The 20,197-nt window shown below is 36.7% G+C and overlaps 1 protein-coding gene across 4 annotated transcripts in view; it reads left to right on the top strand.

The window, feature by feature from the left end:
- The window catches only part of MEF2C (myocyte enhancer factor 2C), an 88,446-nt gene that overhangs the window by 34,379 nt on the left and 33,870 nt on the right, over positions 1-20,197 (top strand). For 2 of the 4 annotated variants that reach the window (XM_006913206.2, XM_006913207.2), the window contains exon 3: positions 14,754-14,897. The exons of the other annotated variants lie outside the window; for them this stretch is intronic. In XM_006913206.2, coding sequence (XP_006913268.1) covers positions 14,754-14,897 — 144 coding nt within the window. The remainder of the gene's footprint in view (positions 1-14,753; positions 14,898-20,197) is intronic. 4 annotated transcript variants of the gene reach the window in all.

Genomic DNA, 20,197 nt, shown 5'->3' with positions numbered 1-20,197 from the left:
AACTGACTTTAAACCTGTGTGAAAAGCCAAGTATCATAATTGCAAACTTCTTTTAAATGTTATACAACTTTGCTTAATTTCAATTTTCAAATAATCCAGTTTCCCATCTGAGAGACGGGTGTGTTGGCCAGGCTGGGAGCCCTCCAGAGAAAACAGGGCAGCTCAGCCACTGCGGAAGCCGAGTCGGTGACTGTGGGTGGCATTTCTCTGCTGAGTCAGGTCTGTGCCAGACCTTGCCCAAGCTTTTACTAACAGTGCGGATTTTGATGCAAAAACCCAAGGCTTGTGGTTCTTGAAGCTCTCTTGCAGTTTTTCCCTTTTCCTTAGAGCTTTGGGAAATTTTCACTTAAGGAGATCACGTTTTGCTATGTCTTCCTCATAACTTGAAAATTTGGGGGAACTTTTACAGTCATTTCTTTTACTTTCCCACCTGTCCAATCTATAAAAAAATACGACGTTCTCCATTTCATTTCAAAAAACAAAAGAAAGAGCTTATGTACTCATGTTTTAAAGGAAGAATATTTATACTGCATACAAAAATTTTCCGTGATCCCACAGCGTTGCCCAGAGAGAAACTATAGTTTCTCCATAAAATCATGTTTCTTCTCTTTTCCCCCTACCTAACCTCTCAACCCCAGCAAAAATGTAGTCACGTAGTTACCATCCCTTATCTACTCAAGCAAGTTGAAGAACTGAGCAGTTAGCTTGTGAATCTTAAAGATATAAGCACCGAAATATATAAAGCCATCTTATTCTTGCTAGTGTTATTTTAATAATTGCAATAAACCAATGCTTCTTTTTACCTAGAGAGATACAGCCTAAATGTTATTACAAAGGAATGTAGGAATCAAAAAAATTAATCATCCTTGCTTTGCCTTAGGTTTTCAACAACCTACCCTTCATTTGAACTCGGTAGCCACAACCTGAATGTTATCGAAGGAGCCTTTCCCTGTATTCAGTGGATGTTATGACAGAACAATAGGAAAAACATTTTAGATAAGATTATTCATCAGAAAATAAATTCTATTACAAATATATCCCTTTGTGAAAAAAAGTAAGATTTGTCAGACATTTCACTCATTTCAGCTATGAGTAAATGTTCAAAGAAAACATAAGCATAATTTAGGCAATCTTTATAATTGGATGAACTTTCAAAGGCAGAATAGTGAAATAGCTGAGAGAAGAGAAATCTGGAGTTTGTACCTGAGTCCATAACTTGATGCTATCACTAACTTTGTGGACATCAGCAAGTTCTTGCACCATCTTGCACCTCTTTTTCTTCATCTGCAGAATGGTAATCATAGTGGAAGAGTGATTGTGAGGACTTAAAAAGATCCATGCAAACCTACTGGCTCAGTCCCTGGCACATAGTAAATGCTCGATAAATGGTAGGTGTTATTGCTGAGGCCAGATTCAATTAAGGGGAAAATTAATATTTTGTTAGTGCGGGGAGACTGGTTTAATTTCCTCTCCATGCCATGGAAGAGGAAATGTTTTTATAATTACCTAATGAATAATATGGAAGAAATTATTGTATGAATGAAAAATCTAAGTTTGCCACTGCACTAACATAATCACTGAGAATTCATAAATTATGGAAATTGAAATACTAAACTTAAAAATCAGGTTATAGTACATTTCCAGTGATAATGCCTGAAATTATTAAAGCTATCATGACCACAAAAACAGGCAACTAATGCCACAGGGGCCAGAAGCCCAAGGCCACAGAGACTCCCCAGAGAAGGCCGTCTGGGGTCAGAGGACAGAGCAGTCTGTAGGGCTGGCAGCCACCACTTGGCCTCACTGAGGAAGACAACAAGCGCCAAGCCATGCTAGAGGTGGGTATCAGAATGAGCAAAATTGCTGACTGCCTGTGATAAAGCTTTATATTAGATCGTAAAGTACTGAGCCCGGACGTGATGAGAGGCCAGTTTACATACCAAGGGATTACATAATGTGCTCATTTGATTACTTTTAGTCTCTCTTTCACAACACTCTCAACTTCTCTCTCTCACTCATTCTCGTTCCCTCCCTTCCTCCCGCAATCCTTCCTCCCTCCCAATAACTACTTTCTATTTATCTATCTATCGTCTATCTACCTACCTATCTATCTATCTATCTATCTATCTATCTATCTATCTATCTATCTATCTATCTATCTATCTATCTCCTCTCTCATTCTTGTCATTCCTTTCCTTAAATATTCTCCATACCATTCCATTTTTCATTTCTTAATCCTCTTTTCAACTTTTGTGGCATCATATGAAATCCAACGTGACTAAATGCAAAACCTAAGAATGTTACTTATCTGTATAATGTATGAAGTCATGGAAAATGTGATTTTGTGAACTATGAGTTGGTCCAAGATTCTGGGACAATAAATTCATACATGGATAACATTCATATCATAAGGCAAATAAATAAAAAAAAAATGAGTTCGATTTTAATCATTAGTTTATTTAATTTGGAAACATAAATTTTTAAAAATTTAGACTTGCACATAAAAGATGACAGCCTATGTAGGCCTTGATCAGCAGTGGATATTAATAATACTAGACTTTGCAAAACATTTCTTATGAATTATATTTTATTCATAAATATTTAATCCAGAAGGAAAGATCCCAGTTTGCCAAAATGGAATGTATACTAGGTATTTTCAGAATATGCTTTGTAGATGGCTTGTGGCCTATTTATTTCTAATCATTACATAATCCACAATTGCCTATACTAATGAGAAATGACCCATCATATCCATATATAAAATGGCAGGAACTGCGGTGTGAGTCCAGGAGACAGCAGCCCCCAGTAAAAAATGATCCAGGAAACTAGGGGGCAAGTCCTTGCAGAAAGATAAGCGAAGGTCCTAACTTCAAAACACTACTGGCACTTTTGATGTCTGTTCTATAGATACTCTGGTTATTTTTCTGGTACCAGCTGGAAATAATTATATTGTTAGGAAAGCAAATAGAAGCCATTTGATTAATGAAGTCAGAATTCACATTAATTTATGAAATTCTAAGAGCCAGGTGCTCTACTTCAGGAGTACCCAGCTAAAAAAGGCATGGCCCCTGGCCTCAAGGGTCTCAGTCTTGTGTGAAGACTGAGGCAGGCACACAGTGGCCCTGCAGAGTACACAGCTGTAATAGGACTCCAGGGCGGGCTAGTTTAAATAAAGACAGTGAAGAATGATGTCCGCATGTTTTGTAAATACAGCAAAAGCCAGAAAAGGATTGAGCAACTGCTAGAGGATTTTTAAGTACCTTTTTATTTACCTGAAGCTCCTTGATTATTAAGTAAATTTTAACAGACTTTCTTCCATTGGACACCTACTCAAGGCACCTGAATGTAAAATTCACCGCTTATTACCGATCTACATATTAGATTTGTGGTAATGACACAACAGCTGTAGAGGATAAATAGATTAGACTCTGTCTTTCCTCACCGGTAGTTTTTAATGTAGTGGGAGAGATAAGAGGTATAAAGCAATACAAATTTATTTGAAGAAAAGAAAGGAGGGACATCATAAATGTACTGCTATACACTTTGGAGATTTGGGCTAAGGGACTTTCTTAATGCCAGAAGTGAGTGTGGGTAAGCCTGTTCTCTGACCAACTGACAACATCTTATAAGCCTAACATCCAGTACCTCTACGTCCATGACAACCCTTCAATCCTATAAGGAGACTTTCTTCCTCAAATCTTGACTTCCAGCAGCCTTGCTGGCCCCCTTGTTCACTTGGAGGTACATCTGGTTTCCTGTTCATAAGCCAGGTATGGTGGAACCTGATGGTGTTCTTCCATCTACTGGTTTAACTGGCCAACCCTTGACCAGTGACTGTTCTACTCATTATATTTTGGGCAGTCTCTGTTAAGCAGAGAGTTTTCCAGTATGTCAGCTAAGAAAATTAAAATGTTAATGCTGATTAACCAAGAGAATTTTACATCAAAAAAGACAAGTAATCAGAGTAAGACTAGAGACCAAGGCCACTAGCTTTTGACAGACCTCATAAACATTACTAATACTGAAAAGAGAGAAAGAAGGTTCAGTGTTAAAGGGAAAAACTCACATCCCCAATAACTTTTGCCTCCTTATTATATGTTATGAGGTTCTCCTTAGCAGTATTCTCCTGCAAGACACCCATCCAGAAGAGTGAACCAATGTGTTGCAACATTCTCCTGTCAGATACTGCACTAGTTACCAAGGATAGAAAACCCTCAAGAGGCATTTACTACCTACAGGGATCTAATAGTCTAGAAATGAGATAAAAACAAGAATACAAAGAGCAACATTATGAAATAAATGTCAATTACAAAGTTCTGGGGAAGCACAAAAGAGAGGCATTAATTCCACTAACTCTCTAGTCTTCATGGATTCTTTTATAATTTAAATTCCTGTGCGATGATGGAAGATGCTAAGGTTAGGAATAGTAGTTGGTAAGGGTGAAAGCATATACTCTGAGTACAAATTTAGCAACTGCTCCCTGTGTATTTTCAGCTCCCATTGTGATTCCATTTTAAATAAGAACCTCTGTCCCTGCAGCCTTGGATTCCAATAACGTTTTATTAACAACAACAATATTTATTACCATCCATGTGCTGGTACATTCAAGTGGCTGTGTATACAGAGGTGAAAAGACAGTTTCTGCTCTGGTGGAGGTTTGTTCTACTGCATTGAGACTCTCTCTTCCCCTGGCACCCACAGTAGCTCTAACTTACACATTGTTCTCACACAATCCCGGCAATGCTCTGCAGTCCTGATGCCTCATTTTAACATGTCAGAGCAATACAGGCATTGAACAGCATGTACTAACATAGTTGTCAATACCAGTCCCCCAGATGGCATATCACAGACTTGGACAAAACCCTCAGAATTAGCATCTAGGCTAGTCTTTATAGGGCATGCTCACAGAGTACTAACTGGGGAGGTCAGGTATAAGAGGCTCTTGTCCATCATTGCTGTCAAAACATTATGGAATACCCAAAATCTTTCTGCTGAAAAATTTCAACAGAGAATGGTTTATAGCCGCCCTTTGGAGAGCAGGCTGGTTTATTAGGAAGAGAGATAAATCTATTAGGGGCAAAAAAAAAAGGTTTGAATGTCAGGTATTACGGGGGAAGAAGTCGAGGACACATAAATAAAATCTACGTTCACAATCCAGAATTGGTCCTTAAAAACCTCTCTCCACGCCGATTCTTAAAGTGATCATGGGAATCCTTTGGAAATGAGAAAACATGATGACAGAACAGTAGTCCTGAGCTGATTAATAAATAAGGCAGTGTAGGCTACCACCATTTCAAATGATTAATTATGCATCTACTCAACGTGAATTAAAAGGCATTTACAACCAGATAAGAGCCTACATGGAAATAAAAATAATGATTTGATCTAACTCTGATTATTCAAGATAACATATACATTTTCTTTTATTAAAATAAGTCATTAATGGTTTATAGTAGAACAGAAAAGAACTTGGTGAAGTATTTTCAGTGATATCCTAGATTGAAATCTGTTATTGGTACAGGTTGGTCCTATGATGTAAGACATGGAAATTACATCAAGAATGAATGACAAAGAGAGAAATTTTTCCATCAGGCCAAGGGAAGCCAGGAGGGAGTGGGCCAGGGCCAAGCCCGCTGGACCTCTTAACCTCTCTCCAGCCTGGCAAAGGGTGGGAAGAGAGAAGTTAGGAAAGGAAGCAATCTAACTTTCATCTGGGAGCCCCCGGCTGTCTCCGAAGTGAGGATTTGGGTACCATTTTCAGTCAGGTATGATTGAAATGGTTATGACATGAGTCAATCAGTTGTCAACATAAGTCTCTTTATTCTGTGTTGCCTTATTGAATGTTCTGTGTATACTCTGCTTTTCAGATAAGCTACTGATAAACTACGTATCCCAACTAACAGAGAGTCTTCAAATTACATTATAGGTAATGCCCTTGTTTCTGAGGGGAACATAGAAAAGAGAAGAGAATGTGCAAAAGCGCCTCTTGTAGTACTTTAGATTCTCAATATGTTTGTGTCCTCCTGGTGGTAATTTAGAGCACCAGTAGTCACAAAAGGCTCGGGAGCTAGAAAAGAACAGGCCTTTATTTCCAGGACTCAGCAACAGAGAAATCTGACCATTTGCACTCCATATGCAGTAGTCTATGTCACCTCCCCTGTTCCCTCCACTCCCATAGGATATCTTGTGCCACAGTCATGAAGTGGCTATAGAGATTGCTTTATAGGAACTTGCGTTCCTTGCATTTTGACTAATAATCTTATTAAAACAAATAAATAACACTGTTACCTCAGAAGACCACCCAACTCATTCCTGTTAATCTGTCACTGTTAGAAAGTATAACTGACAAGTTGGTTCGTTTATTCATTTATTCAAAGAACAGTTACTGAGAACATATATTGATCCCACATATATTAATCAGACCCCCTTTGTTGGACCATACAACCTCATACAACTCACTATCTAATGGTAAAGCAGACATGCTAAAAGATAAATTATAATATAAAATACCATATTTATTTTTTTAAAAACACACAAAAAGTCAAGGACTGTAGGTGTACAGAAAAGGGAGTCCCTAAATGCCGAGGAGAGTTCAAAAAAATCTTCACAGAACAAGTGATGGCATTAAGGTGATAGATGTCCTAAGATGACTAAGGTTTGTATACCAGACAGGAATGAATGACACATATCAAAACAGTGTTATTAAAGGAACATGCCTGACTTGGAAAACAGTGAGAAGTTCCCTCTTGGCAAAACCCAGACTGCTGGGAGGGCTTGCTATGAAAACTAGTGGGTGTGGCTGTTGGGAGTCAGACGTTTTATAAGGAGAACAGTAATACAATTCGATTTTCATTTTAATGAGACCCTGCCAAAAGTAGGAAGGATGATTGACTAGAAAATGGGGTCAGAGGACAAACAGACTAAGGATGGGAGACCAAATAGAAAAAATAATGGTAGTTGAGTTGAGAGATAATGGAGTCAAGGGTGATTTGAGTTTCCAGCTTGAAAAACTAGTTTGTGATATTTGCTAGGAAAGGAAGGGAGGGGAATGGGTGAGGGGTTAGGTTGGAATCAAAAGAATAAATGGGAAAAGAAGTGATGTAGTAGAAGAGATCATGGGAATCCTATAGAAATGAGGAAGCATAGTGACAGAACAGTAGCTGAGCTGACTGATAAATAAGGCAGTGTAGGCTACTGCCATTTCAAATGATTAACCATGGATTTACCCAATGTGAATTAAAAGTCATTTACCAGATAGGAGCCTACATGGAAGTAAAAGTAATGATTTGATCTAACTCTGATTATTCAAGATAACATATACATTTCCTTTTGTGAATCTAAGTCATTAATGGTTTATAAAAGATGCTTCAATGTGTTATTTTTAAAGAATCCATGCCCCAAGATTCTGCTTTTTTGTCCCTGTAACCAATTTGCAAGTAAAATGCCATAGTCTGAAAAGGTTGTAGGTGAAGTTACATTCATATTTTATACTTCCTGATCTTTGTTAATTTACTCCTTCCCTCTCTTTGTCTAATTTATAGTTCGGTCTTGTCTTTTCCTTCCTTATTTGAGAAATTACTAACATTGTCCATTTCACAAACCCATGTACAACTTGATCCTGTGTAGTCCAGTTTTTTATTTTGTATTACAGCCTTTGTTTTCTTGGCTTTCTCTATCAAGATTATTAGGATTAACTGCATATGTTAGCATGCATTTCAATCTCTATGTATTAAAATGTTTCCTCTTTAGTATTTTACTTCAGATCTCTCCTGGATTCAGGGAGCCTTTCATGGCTAAGTGTGCCAAACTTCCCCATCTTCGTTCTGTTCTAGACCAGGCTAATGATGCATGCCTTGTCCAGGTTACAGAAGAGGGGTGGTGGAAGAATCCTTTATAAAAACTCAAACCACTGACTTATCTTGAGGAAGCCTGAATCACCTGATTCTAGATGGCCCTAGAATCACCCTGATATTCCATGAATCCTCCAGGATAAGGTTGGCTCCAAATAAGACCAATGTTAAAGCCCAGGAGAATAATGGAACAGGAGGCCAGCATCCACGGATGGGGGAAAAAGATGAACTTTGCCCAAGAATTTTAAAACCTGCTTATTTCAAATTTATAGTATCAGACTCACATTGACAAAAGTTTCCCTAGTCTCTTTCCTATATGGTTTCTGTTTTTCCTTTTCTAATCCTTTTTATTCTGCCTAGAATACGACTCCCTTTTTCTCCTTCCATGCTAAATGCTGGGCCCTCTTTCCTGCTACACATTTCATCACTGAGATTATATACTTATGGCTTTCAGCCCTTAAAGAGTTCATGAGTACTTAGTTTTTCTGACATTCCATATTTAGACCAATAGCCCACATTTTAAGTGTTCAATGATATAAATCTCGAGTTATAATTTATTTCTTACATCATATAAATTATGCCTAGCTTAAAAACTCTACATTTCAAAAATAGTCGATTTATAACTGTTACTTAAAAAGAATAAAATAAAAGCTGAGTTTTGATCTAATGTGAAATAATAGCATAAAATGATAAAAGAAATTGCAGCTGCAAAAATACTTCACTGAGACTATTCTTTCTCCCTCTAGCAATAGAACATCCTTTCCTGTTTTGTTCATCCATCCATTCAATCTCTCATTAATGCTGCAAGCATTTATTCTACCACATGCCAGGCCCCGTGCTAAAATCCTGGTGTTATAAGATGACTAGTAAACGATCTCTAACCTCCAGAAGCTCACTGGTAGGAAGAAAACCGTATAAACAAATTATCTTAATCATATGTTCAGAAAAAAACATCTTTGCATCCAGAGGACCACAGACAGCGCCTGACACATAGTAGCACTTAGTAAATGCATATCAGGAGGTTCTAGATCCTCCTATCATCTCCACCTCCAAACAGCCAGACAGCCTCTGTCTCGTAACCTCTGCAAATATTAAAACTGAAGTGGAAATGTGTGTTCTGTTCATTCAGCAAGCATTTATTGAGCTTCTGTAACGTGGCAGGCTCTACTCTATATTGAAACTCTAAACATGAAAAAAGAAAAGAAGTGCCTTGTTAATGACCTCACAAGCTAGCAAAGGAGACAAACACACAAGTAATAATGGGCGATAAAGGCTCTCATAGAAAAATGTATACAGTAAAGGAGTGCACGAATGAGGCAGAAATTAATTCAGCGCTGGTGATAAGAGATGTCTACAGAGAGGAGATGATATGATAGCTCTGCCTTGAAGGAAGACTGTCCACCTCCAGAGAATATGCACTTGTGAGCTCATTCCAGGAGTCAGCTTGAGCAAGGACATGAGATGTGAAAGGCCAGTTGCTTATGCCCCATTATCCCTTCCCTTCTGGAAGACAAGAGGAAATGAATAAAAACAAAAATAATGAAAATCTCCAGCTCTTCCCACCCTTCCCCCAGTGGAAGTTAATATCTAGTTAGAATAAGCATTAATAACCTAGAGAAATATAATGTTGTTAAGGTTTACATTTTTAAATTTTTATCAAAATTTTCACCACAAATGAATAATTTTGGGTAAAATTTAATTTTTATACTCTGTACTAGATATGATTTGCTTGCCTAATTAAAGCCTACCTACTAATTGCACTAAATTTGCAGTATTTTAATGTCTTTTTATTTCTATATTAAGAACAAAGAAGAACTATGAAACAAGGAGAGAGAGTGCAGACAATGCTTACAGTTTTGATTATTAAAACCTATGGAGAAGTTTCTTGGCACCTGATCTTCCCCCAGCCTAAGTAATCTATTCTAGAAATCCCCAAAATAGCCTACAATATTATAAGTCAATTCAGAGCTTTTTAGTTTGAATTTGGATTGTCTGCTTCTTTAAAAATCAAGTGCACAAAACAGCATCTGGAGTATAGTAAAGTTTCAATAATTGTTTGCTGAATATGTTTTAAATGAAATAAGCCATCGAGCACAGCCCTTGGGCAGCCACTCCCCAGATACTGAAAGCACTAGAAGCAGCAGAGTCATGAGTGTGAGCATTCAGCTATGGGAGGGTGTTTACGAAATACTCTCAGAAACTTCTTATAGGCAGAATCCATTTCAACTGCACTTCCTAGTTCTGTGTGGATTGACTACTTTCTAAAGACTATTCAGTATAAGAGCAGAGGCTTATCTTTATAAAGCTGTGAAAGACAAGCACGAAAATGATTTAGTATCAGAGAAAACAAAACCACCTTTTCAAGGCTGATATCTTTTTTTTGGTGTGAACAAGACATGCATGCAACTATTAGAAATAATTCCTGCATGTGTGTTCTTGACACATTAACTCTTTGAAGTAAAGGTAATAATGCCAGCTGTGCAAGAAAGGGTGATTATGTATATTTTAAGAAAAATTAATGAGTATTTTTGGGTTTTTCTCAAAAGAATTTGAAATTTCTGCTGTATAGTGGATAGATATAAGAAAATATATATTCTTGGAGACTAAGATTTCAGACATGGAAAGAAATGGAATGATTGGAAGCTTTTAATCTGTGATGGTGACACTCTGGGAGAAGCTGAATTTTACTTAAATAGCAATAATATAAAACATATAGCTTCATTTAATTGGAATATAGCTTCATTTAATTGGAATAGGCCACTAATTTAGTTATTTCTTTTTTACTAAGAAATAATTAAGAAAGGGAAACTAGTTTTGACCATTTTATACAGCAGGCATTTTCTACTTGATAACATAATGCCTGAGACAAGACATGAGAGCTCCATGTGGCATTTTTTTTTTCATTTATATTCCTTTCAGTAATGAAATAGAATCTGTTCCCTGCATTTCTTTCATTAGAATTTTTGATGCACCTGTCACCTATCATCGTCAGTTTATACGGATTTCAAGTTTTCCCGGTGAACAAATGTAATAACACAGGGTCCATATGTCCACATGTCTGGGAGGGGAGAGTCCACGTGGATTTTGGATTACCTGCCTGGACGCCTTTTCCCTTTTATTGTTTGGAGTATGTCACCTTCTGTCAATCTACTTCTCTAAGAAACGGCTGTTCTCGGCTCACTGCATGACAATTGCTGCCTTGTGAAAACATCCCAGAAGCCTCTACAGTCAATTGATCTCCCCCCGAAGTGTCAGTCTCACATGGAAAGCTAACTTCGGTCGGTGTACCGGCTCACTCAGAATTTACAGAGTTCTCTGAGAAAAAAGAGTTTCCTCAGATACATAGCAAGAGAAGCTGGTGGTTTCGGTAGATCTTCTGCCTTATCTTGACATACAGAATAAATCTTTTCAAAATGTAGGCAGCTGAGAGACACTTATATAAATGCAGCTGAGAGACACTTATATAGTCCCAGTAAAAGAATAATGATTTAAGTGCCTACATTACCTGACCAATAACATTTGTACAAGATCAAAGAAGCTTTCAAAGGCCAGCAGCACAGATTTTGATTTTATTAGGAAAAAAAGCCTGAAGGAATAATGCTTATTTATCTATCTAGTAATCCCTTTAGTTTATACTGACTTTTTATTACTGTGATAAAAACAGACTTGGCTGAATTTAACAGTAATTCCTTTGTCCTCATTAAACAGCTGTATATTTTTAATATAATAAAGATAAGACGGCTCTTACAGTTCTACATTCGCACTATGGTATTCAAGTTTGTGCCATCACTTCCATTTTCAGAGCATTATAGTTCCACTGTAATCATTTGTTCTTGGCAGAAATGTGCTCTACAAGCTCTGAGCTGAGGATAATATTTTTGAATAATTTTTTCATTGTTCTGGTTATGTGATTATGAGAATTTGGAACTCAATATTAATTTGCTTTTGGAGTTTGTGTTTGTATATCTCGAAATGCTCTTTTTTAAAATAATACAAGTTAACTTGAAATAAGACTATAACGTACCTTTCAGTGGTAGAGATACTCCATTACTTACATACTGGTAATATTCATGGTAAGATAATGTGGTCAGATACAAGATGAATTTATTGGAAGAAAATGAGCCACTTTTTCCCCCTCGTTCGCATCACTATTTTTTTCTTCATGACTTCTTGCTACCTGCTTTCTTTGCCTGATAGTTTACATAATTCTTCAAGTATGAAGTGAACTGTTGATCAAACTGATTTTTTAATCCATTAATGGATGTGTTTTACTGACTAATAAGCATTCCACTCTGTCTAAAATTTGCTAAGAAATATCAGTATTTTAGCCATGCTTTCATACTTAAAATTTGTCCGCAGCTTAATTTTTAAAATTTATACCAAATTTATGTCAGTGTTCACTCTATGCTCTGATTGTGTGAGTGGCAGAGCTCTATTTTACAACCTTCACTTCATGAATGTGAGAAAACCTAGGCAAGTGAAAAGTGGCCCCACATTGCCCCTGAGGAGGCAGGAGGCCTGGGCCATCGTCCTTGGCCACCCTGGGTTGAGACCTGGCATAAGGTTTTTCTAAAATCTTTATGAAAGACTTGTGAGAGATAATGAGTTAATATTTGCGGAGATCTTTCAATAACATGTAATCGATGTTTGGATTTTTAAAAACCAAACATAATATCTACCCCCAAAAGCTTCATAAGGATATTTAGCACACATGTATGTGCCAGATGGATTGTAATGACAGTTGATAGGTCTCTCTTAACCCTTGCGTTCTGCTGTCAAAAATCTGTACATCAAAACAACTATAATTTTTACAATAAGATTTATTGGATAAAAGATTCAAGTGCGCATTGAAAAATCTAAATGTGACTTTAAATGAAGGTTTATATAAGAATATTCTAACACCTTACAGAAATATAAGTAAAGTTGGAAAAATAGATAGTTTCTTGATCTTACATATTTTTCTCTACGTAAGCAAATTTTTATGAAAAATATGTGGAGTATGATGCAAGGCACTGAGAAATTATTCTTAAAAGCTCAAGGATATGTGGAGATCAAAGCAAAAACACATCATAATTCAACAAATAGTTATCACCCGGAAGAATGTTCTTGTGGTTGAGATAATGCTAGCAAAAGTGTTTAAAATGAGGGAAATTAAGTTAGCAAATAAAATTATTATTCTAATGTATTGTGGAACACTCTAAGAGTACTTACTCTGGGTAAAAATGATATCTGTAGATCCCTGATAGGGGGATGGGAAGCCCCACCAATTATAAATTCCCCAAGATTATAAATGTATATTTTATCATCTTGTGTCAAAATATTCATTTTAATATTCAAACATTTTACCACATAATAAGCTGTAACCATATGTTTATTTGTTATATTATACCACTGTAACATTAATAAATATTTACAGAGCCGCAGTGTATCATAGATACATTAGAAATGGTAACTCTCTGATTTTGATTTTAAGTGAAGATCTTCAGTGCCTCAGAAACTAATTTTAAATAATATTACGTTTGTTACACATTGATAGGAGCCAAAGAGTTTAAATTTTTAAGACTGACACCCCCTTTTAAACTCATGTTGTTTTATTTATTTTCCCCAATTGCATGAATTAAAGATGGAGTGTTATCTCAGCTTTGAATTCCTTAACTTGATGTCGCAGCTTTTGCTTTATTTATATGTGAATTCTGTCTTTAATAAAGATGAGCTGTACTGAACTTTCCATTAATGAGATACACTTAGGTACACAGCTCTTTATAACGATTTTAGTAGTACCAAGAAAAGTCAGAAATGTTGCTTGTCTATTAATAATTAACGTGGCAAGCTGTGTGATTAATCAGAAGTTTTATGATTTCTAAAAACATAACATTATCACTGTAAATCAGATCTTGTACAATTAAGTTGACAACCATCATTTAAAAAAAAAAAATAGGAAGTAAATCTCAGGACTCCTGACTCATACTTTTTCTGTTACGGTGTTATATTTTTATTTATCCTTCTGTGACAGCTGAGACTAGACCAGACCTACATTCAGAAGGCAAGAGGTTAGAGATAAGGCACTGACTTTCTACTTTCATATGTCAAGAGGCAGTGTCAGGGTGATCCTATTTAGCCGGAACCCGGAAGAACTTTTGCTACTTTGGTAGTTATTGACTATTTTTGGTGCTCTCTGGCTTCCTTACGCAGTTCACAATAATGATTCTCTAAAATCAGCTGTTTGGACTTTTCTTTCAGCCTACATTTAGGCAGAAAACTTCCCAGTATTATGAATTTCAATACAGATTTTCACATGTATAAGACTCTAACCAGACTAAACATAGGCGATTCTCTTTATGATCACAGTGTCTGAACATTCTTAATGGGTGCTTCATGAAAACATTAGCTTAGTTCTCATACTGCCTTTTGCTGTCAAGTGCACATCCAAAGGGGTGGCAGGACACCACAAGTGTCAACCATTATGTTAAACTCAAACTAGAGATCTGTTTCCAACATTTCTGCCTGTGTCATGATCACAGATTCTGAAATCATTGTGTAATGTCCTGACTTCTAATTTTTCTGTGGGAAAATAGAATGTTTCAATTTCCCACCTTACTTGTATTCTTCTGTAATTGTCTCTCACTAGATGTTTAAATTTTGTATTAATTCCATGTCATGAAAACTTCAGCCCTCATGCTGACTAAATTTTGTTGCAAAAGGAATATTTCTCTTTAATTTTTTTAATTAGTACTAAGTGCTATATTGAAATGACTCAGTTTCTCTCTATGGTTTCATTACCCTAATGTAATATAGCATATGTAATAACAACCTGAAATACTGGACAGCGTAAATATATGTAACACCCCGATTGTCTCTTACAGCCTTTGTCTAGGATTCAACTTTCCAAATTATGTATTTCAGACGTTGAGAAAGAAGGGCCTTAATGGCTGTGACAGCCCAGATCCCGATGCAGACGATTCAGTAGGTCACAGCCCTGAGTCTGAGGACAAGTACAGGAAAATTAACGAAGATATTGATCTAATGATCAGCAGGCAAAGATTGTGTGTAAGTACTCAAAACACCCTTCATTTTTTTTACTCTTGATATTTCTCTGAACCTGGCAGGCCTTGAACAAGAAAGAAAACAAAGGCTGTGAAAGCCCCGATCCCGACTCCTCTTATGCACTCACCCCACGCACTGAAGAAAAATACAAAAAAATTAATGAAGAATTTGATAATATGATCAAGAGTCATAAAATTCCTGTAAGTACCAAAGGTAGATGGCTGGTCTGCTGATAGCTGCTGCAGTAACATACCTTAACCCTTTCAGTGATGGCTTTCTCTAAGAAGCACTAGAAAGTCAATCCAATAAAATGGCCATCTCATTCCACAGCAGTTCATTTAGAAAGCAAACCTTAAAGGATGCTTAAATTATGTAATTTTAAAAAGTTGCCTTCAAGTACATTTGGAGGTAGAAAATTCACAAGAGGAAGAGAAAGATCTATGTGACACACCCTGAGTTTACACAATCTCAAACACAAAGTTCACACAAATCATAATGCACTAGTAAACACTAGAATCTCCTTCTGAACAAGTCTGAAGATTTACCATAAAATATACACACACATATAGATAGATATAGATAGGCTTTTTACTGAGACCAGATACACAAGTGGCACTGCAGTTCTCACGTAAACTGACGATCACCACCCAAATAAAAGCTTACTTCTGAGTAAAGCTTCAGCCCCTCTCCCTAAACATGGGATTCGGCAACAGCACTGAAGGGTTAAAGCTAATGCTCGCTACAGGGAAACAGACTGCATGAAAACCTAATGGTAAGATTTCAACATGTTGTGTGCTGGGGTGATTTTAAAGCTTTATCAAAATATTCGCTTTGCCTACACCAGCATTTTCCATGCTTTAACATTTGGCTAAATTTTGTCTTAACCAAGTCAAAAAAATTTCTAACAATCAATCATATGCCTTGCCAGATATTTAAGAGAAATAACTCTGCATGTATTATTTTGGTTGCCCATATAAAGGGGGATAAAGTACATACTTTTCTTATATCTTGCCATCAGTCAAGTGATGTTAATTATGTGACATAAAGTGATATAACTCAAGGCTCACATGCTTTCTGAATAGCTAATGTTAGTGTCTGAACTCTCATTGTATATAAGCTTTTTAGTAGGTAATTAATTACCTTTTCAAAAAAGTACATTTTTGTAAGCTAGCAAAACGGCCTAAACCTGATAATTGAGAGAGACCCTACAGTGAAAATATGCCTCAGTGATTACAAGTGCAGATATTGGAAAACAAAAGCTTTGGGCCAAATCTACAACTGCACTCACAAGATAACTTAACGTTCCACACATAGTAGGCGCACAGTAACCCCGTGTGGAACTTTTTATCTTCATAAATACATGTCTGTTTCTTTTGTTAAGTGAAATAATGTCAGCAGTGGAGCTTAGGTTGAATCAGAATTATTAATATACTGTATCATGAAGGCAACCTAAGTGCATAAATTAAAGGCTTCATAATACCGAGTACTACATATAACACATCACAGTGGGCACTTTATCAAATGAAATATTTCCTATGAGATGCTGCAATGCATACTTGTAGTACCCAGAATTCTTAAATATTTGATAAAATACCTATTGGGGTTTATCTTGCCCCAAAGAAGGAAAGAAACAGCTCCTTTGGCCCAATTTTTAGTTCTTAGGGCCTGAGTTTCTCTTGCTACATAACACACTAGTTTAGAGGTGCTGGGCACAAAGTTTGTGAATGTAAGATTTTAAGGTGAAGCACGTTAGGTATCTCGAATAGGAAGAATTCCCTGCACAGTGAGGAACAGGGCAATATATATAACACTGCTGATTACTCTCCAAGGCCATGATCCTAAATGTGTGTAGAGCTTTAACCCCCAGAATTCTGGGAGAATGCCCATATTTGCACATTGGATCATTTTTCCCATGCTTTAAGGGGAAAGAGGTGTGACGCATACCTGGATTCCCTCACAGTATTTCATCCTGTCACATAAAGGGTTCAAAATCAGGATACATGATTTCTTAAGAGGTGCAGTGGTGTGTGGTGGGGGATGAAAAACCACATTAGAGTTTATAGGCAGGGCTGTGAGAAGGCGCCACACAGCTCCTAGCTGTGCCTCCAAGTCTTCATTTCTTTAGTAAGTGCTTCAGGCTCCAGGATAAAAAGCCCAGTTTTCGCACATCGCTTTCAGTTGCTGGAAGTAAATTTTGTTGAAAGTTTCCACAGCTGCTAAAACATTTACAGCGGGGCAAGGACACTCTGCCCTTTGTATGTAGAAAGTGTCTCCACCTCTTTAAAAACATTACAAGACTGTTTTTCTATTTCAAAGACCAAATTTGAAGAGTTTCCCTTTTAAAATAGAAAATTTAATATTGCGATCACTTGTTGGTACAATATAATTTATGCCCATATTCCTCAATTACGTGAAATAATTCATGGATGATTTGGAATCTTGTTGACCAGCGTTTCCTCATGCAGGGTTTGCCACAGTTCACGCTGGGCTTCACAGCAAGAAAAAACAGTTTCATTTGAGGAACTAGGAATTAGGAAATGGGCTGAAGGAAGGAGGGGCAGATGCAAGGCTGGTTGAGAGTGAACAACGGGAAGGGAGGAAGTAGAAATAAGAAAGTATGTATTTTCTTCACATAAGAGACCGTGAAGAGAGATGAATAGTACTGTAATCAGGATCAAGGAAGGAGTTAAAAGGACAAGCACTAGAGATTATTTATATGCAGAGAAAAAAATGCTTGAAGGAAAGAAAAGATTGAACATACAGATATAATGGAAATAAAATGGCATAGCTTCTTGAGGAAGGGAGGAGGATGGGACTTAAACAGGATAGAGTTGCAGCTGGACCCATGTGTGGTTTAGTGGTAGGTGAGTGGAGTGAAGTTGAGTGAGTAACCACCTGATAACCTCTATTTTTTATATTAAATTTAGCTTCTGTAGATGTTGAAGGAGAGGGGAGCAGGTGCTTGAAAGAGGACTGAGAATGAAGGTATAGACATTGTGAGGAACTGGGAGTGGAGAAGGAGTGAGTAAGTATGTGCTAGAATTGTCAGGCAACTTTGAGGAAATTTGGTACCAGAAATTGGTAGTCACTGGTTGTCAGATTTTTTTCTCTGCTAGTTTTCAGCAGCCTGGTAATGGTTGATCAAAAGTTTAGTGACCTAAAAAAGGGATTCAGTTCAATCATTCACATTAAATAAAAGAGAGCTTATTAACTAAAAATATTTTATTAAAAATTTTTTTATTGGACTTTTTATTAGACTTTTCCTTGTGGTAAGTTTGGGAAAATAGTGGCTTTTGGACAAGAGTTGAGATACCTTTCTGACCACGATGACTCACTTCAGTAACCATGATTAAGTTTGCTCAGGGATAGAAACTAAAAGCTTTTAGCTATTATGCCTGTGTCTTTTAAAGCCAGGGCCAGCGTCATGGGCGTCTGACCTGTACAATCACATAGGGCACTGCTTTTATAGAGTCACGCTTGGTTAAATGCTGTGCCATCATCATCTTGCCATGGGCTCTGCAACTTGTATAGTCAGTCCTGCCTACACTTCACCCCAAATTCCCTCTTCCTTTCTGTCTTGAGTGTTCTAAAATTCGGAGCCTGGCCCTGAGATCTTTGCAAGTTTGGAGTCTTTCACTACTTTTTGGCTTTAATTTTTTAGACAACATTTTAAACTATTTAGATGCTGGAAGCTAAGCAGGGTCAGACCTGGTTAGTACTTGGATGAGAGACCACCTAACAAGACCAGGCACTGTAGGCGTAAAAACTAAAAAAAATAAGGGATTGTAAGCTGAAAAGGTCCTTGCAATTTGTGAGGTCAAACAAGGGTTACTTCGCCTAAAAAATAAAAAAATAAAATAAAATAAAAAAAAATATTTAGATGCTTTTAAGATCTCTAATTTTCAAAGTCAAGATGAAAAACAATAACACTGATATCTTAGAAACATTTATACATTATAATAACCTTGCTTTCTCTAAAATGTGTAGAGCTGGTTGGTCTCTTTGTGGATGCAGCCGCTTCATGTCTCAGATAAGGTCGAGGGAGTTTAAATGACTTGCCTGGCCAAATGTCAGTCTATTACACAAGCTGGACTACAGCTGAGCTTTCTGATATTAAGGCTGATGTTCTTTCTGATTCTCTGAGATATCTTCTCAGTGCAGTCATTTTTTATGCTTAAAATTTGATTTTAAAATTATGTAGTCAGTTTCTGATACAGATAAGGAAACAAAGCAAAAGACAGAGAAAATGGAAAGGATGTTAGCATATTTTATGATTTGTGAATTTTTGAAGGATGCTCTGATATCGGAATTATATCTGACTGCTGTTTATTCTAGACTCAAGAGAGTTTTAGAATAATCATCATTGAATTGTTTATGGTCCAGAATGCTGAAAACTGAGTTATTCTTGGGAACGATGGTCAGAGAAGGGAGGAACAAGGAGACATTCAGTGAATTGGTTATTAAGGTGGTTCAGAATTTATTAAATAATTATTAATAATCCTCTTTATATTGGATGTGCGTATAATTACCAGGGACAGAGAGGAGGGAAATAGGCTTTACTCTCTACTCAGATAGAGTCAATATACTATAGAATACTCAGGAGAGAAGTAGTTTTATAGCTGATCTTTAGGTATGTAGTAATAAACATTTATAAGTAGTAATAGTGAATAGAAACTAAAATGTATATAATCAAATGTTGGCTTTAAAATATCAAATCTGAGTAAATGTGGAAGAAGAGAGTCTTTAAGTAATTTTTTCCCAAGACCCCGTGTCACAGCCTGGCAGTTAGAGAGCATAGACTGCACTCCAGCGCGGATGCTTACCCACATCCCATAGAACCCATTTAGTTCATCATTTTTCTGGTTCACAAATAATAAGCTACTAACATCCAGTCCTTACTCACTTCACAGTATGGTTTTTGATAGCAATATTCTATTTCTATCCAAAACTTATACTGTGTTGCATAGTGATTTAGTAGCAAAAGCAGCAGGCTCGGTCACTTACTAGTTAGATGACCTTTGGGCCACTTACTTAATCTCACAGGTTTCAAAAAGGAAGAATCATATCTTCAGTGAAGGAATGTTGAAAGTGTTATATCATATATGAACAGTGCCTGCTCAATAAATAATATGCAGTAAATGGTAAGCTTGTGTTTTTATATTAGTACAGTGTCTTCCTAAACATTCTTCTTCGAAGAGAAGTATTCAATTCATGTAATTACTTTAGAGCAAAAGAGCTTTAGCACCTTGACAAAAGGGGACATTATTTGGCCAACTTCATAAATGATTTTATAACAGAAGGGA

The sequence above is a fragment of the Pteropus alecto genome, unplaced genomic scaffold, assembly GCF_000325575.1.
Source record: "Pteropus alecto unplaced genomic scaffold, ASM32557v1 scaffold20, whole genome shotgun sequence".
Taxonomy (NCBI): Eukaryota; Metazoa; Chordata; class Mammalia; order Chiroptera; family Pteropodidae; genus Pteropus; species Pteropus alecto.
This window is presented reverse-complemented; position numbering and strand designations above follow the sequence as displayed.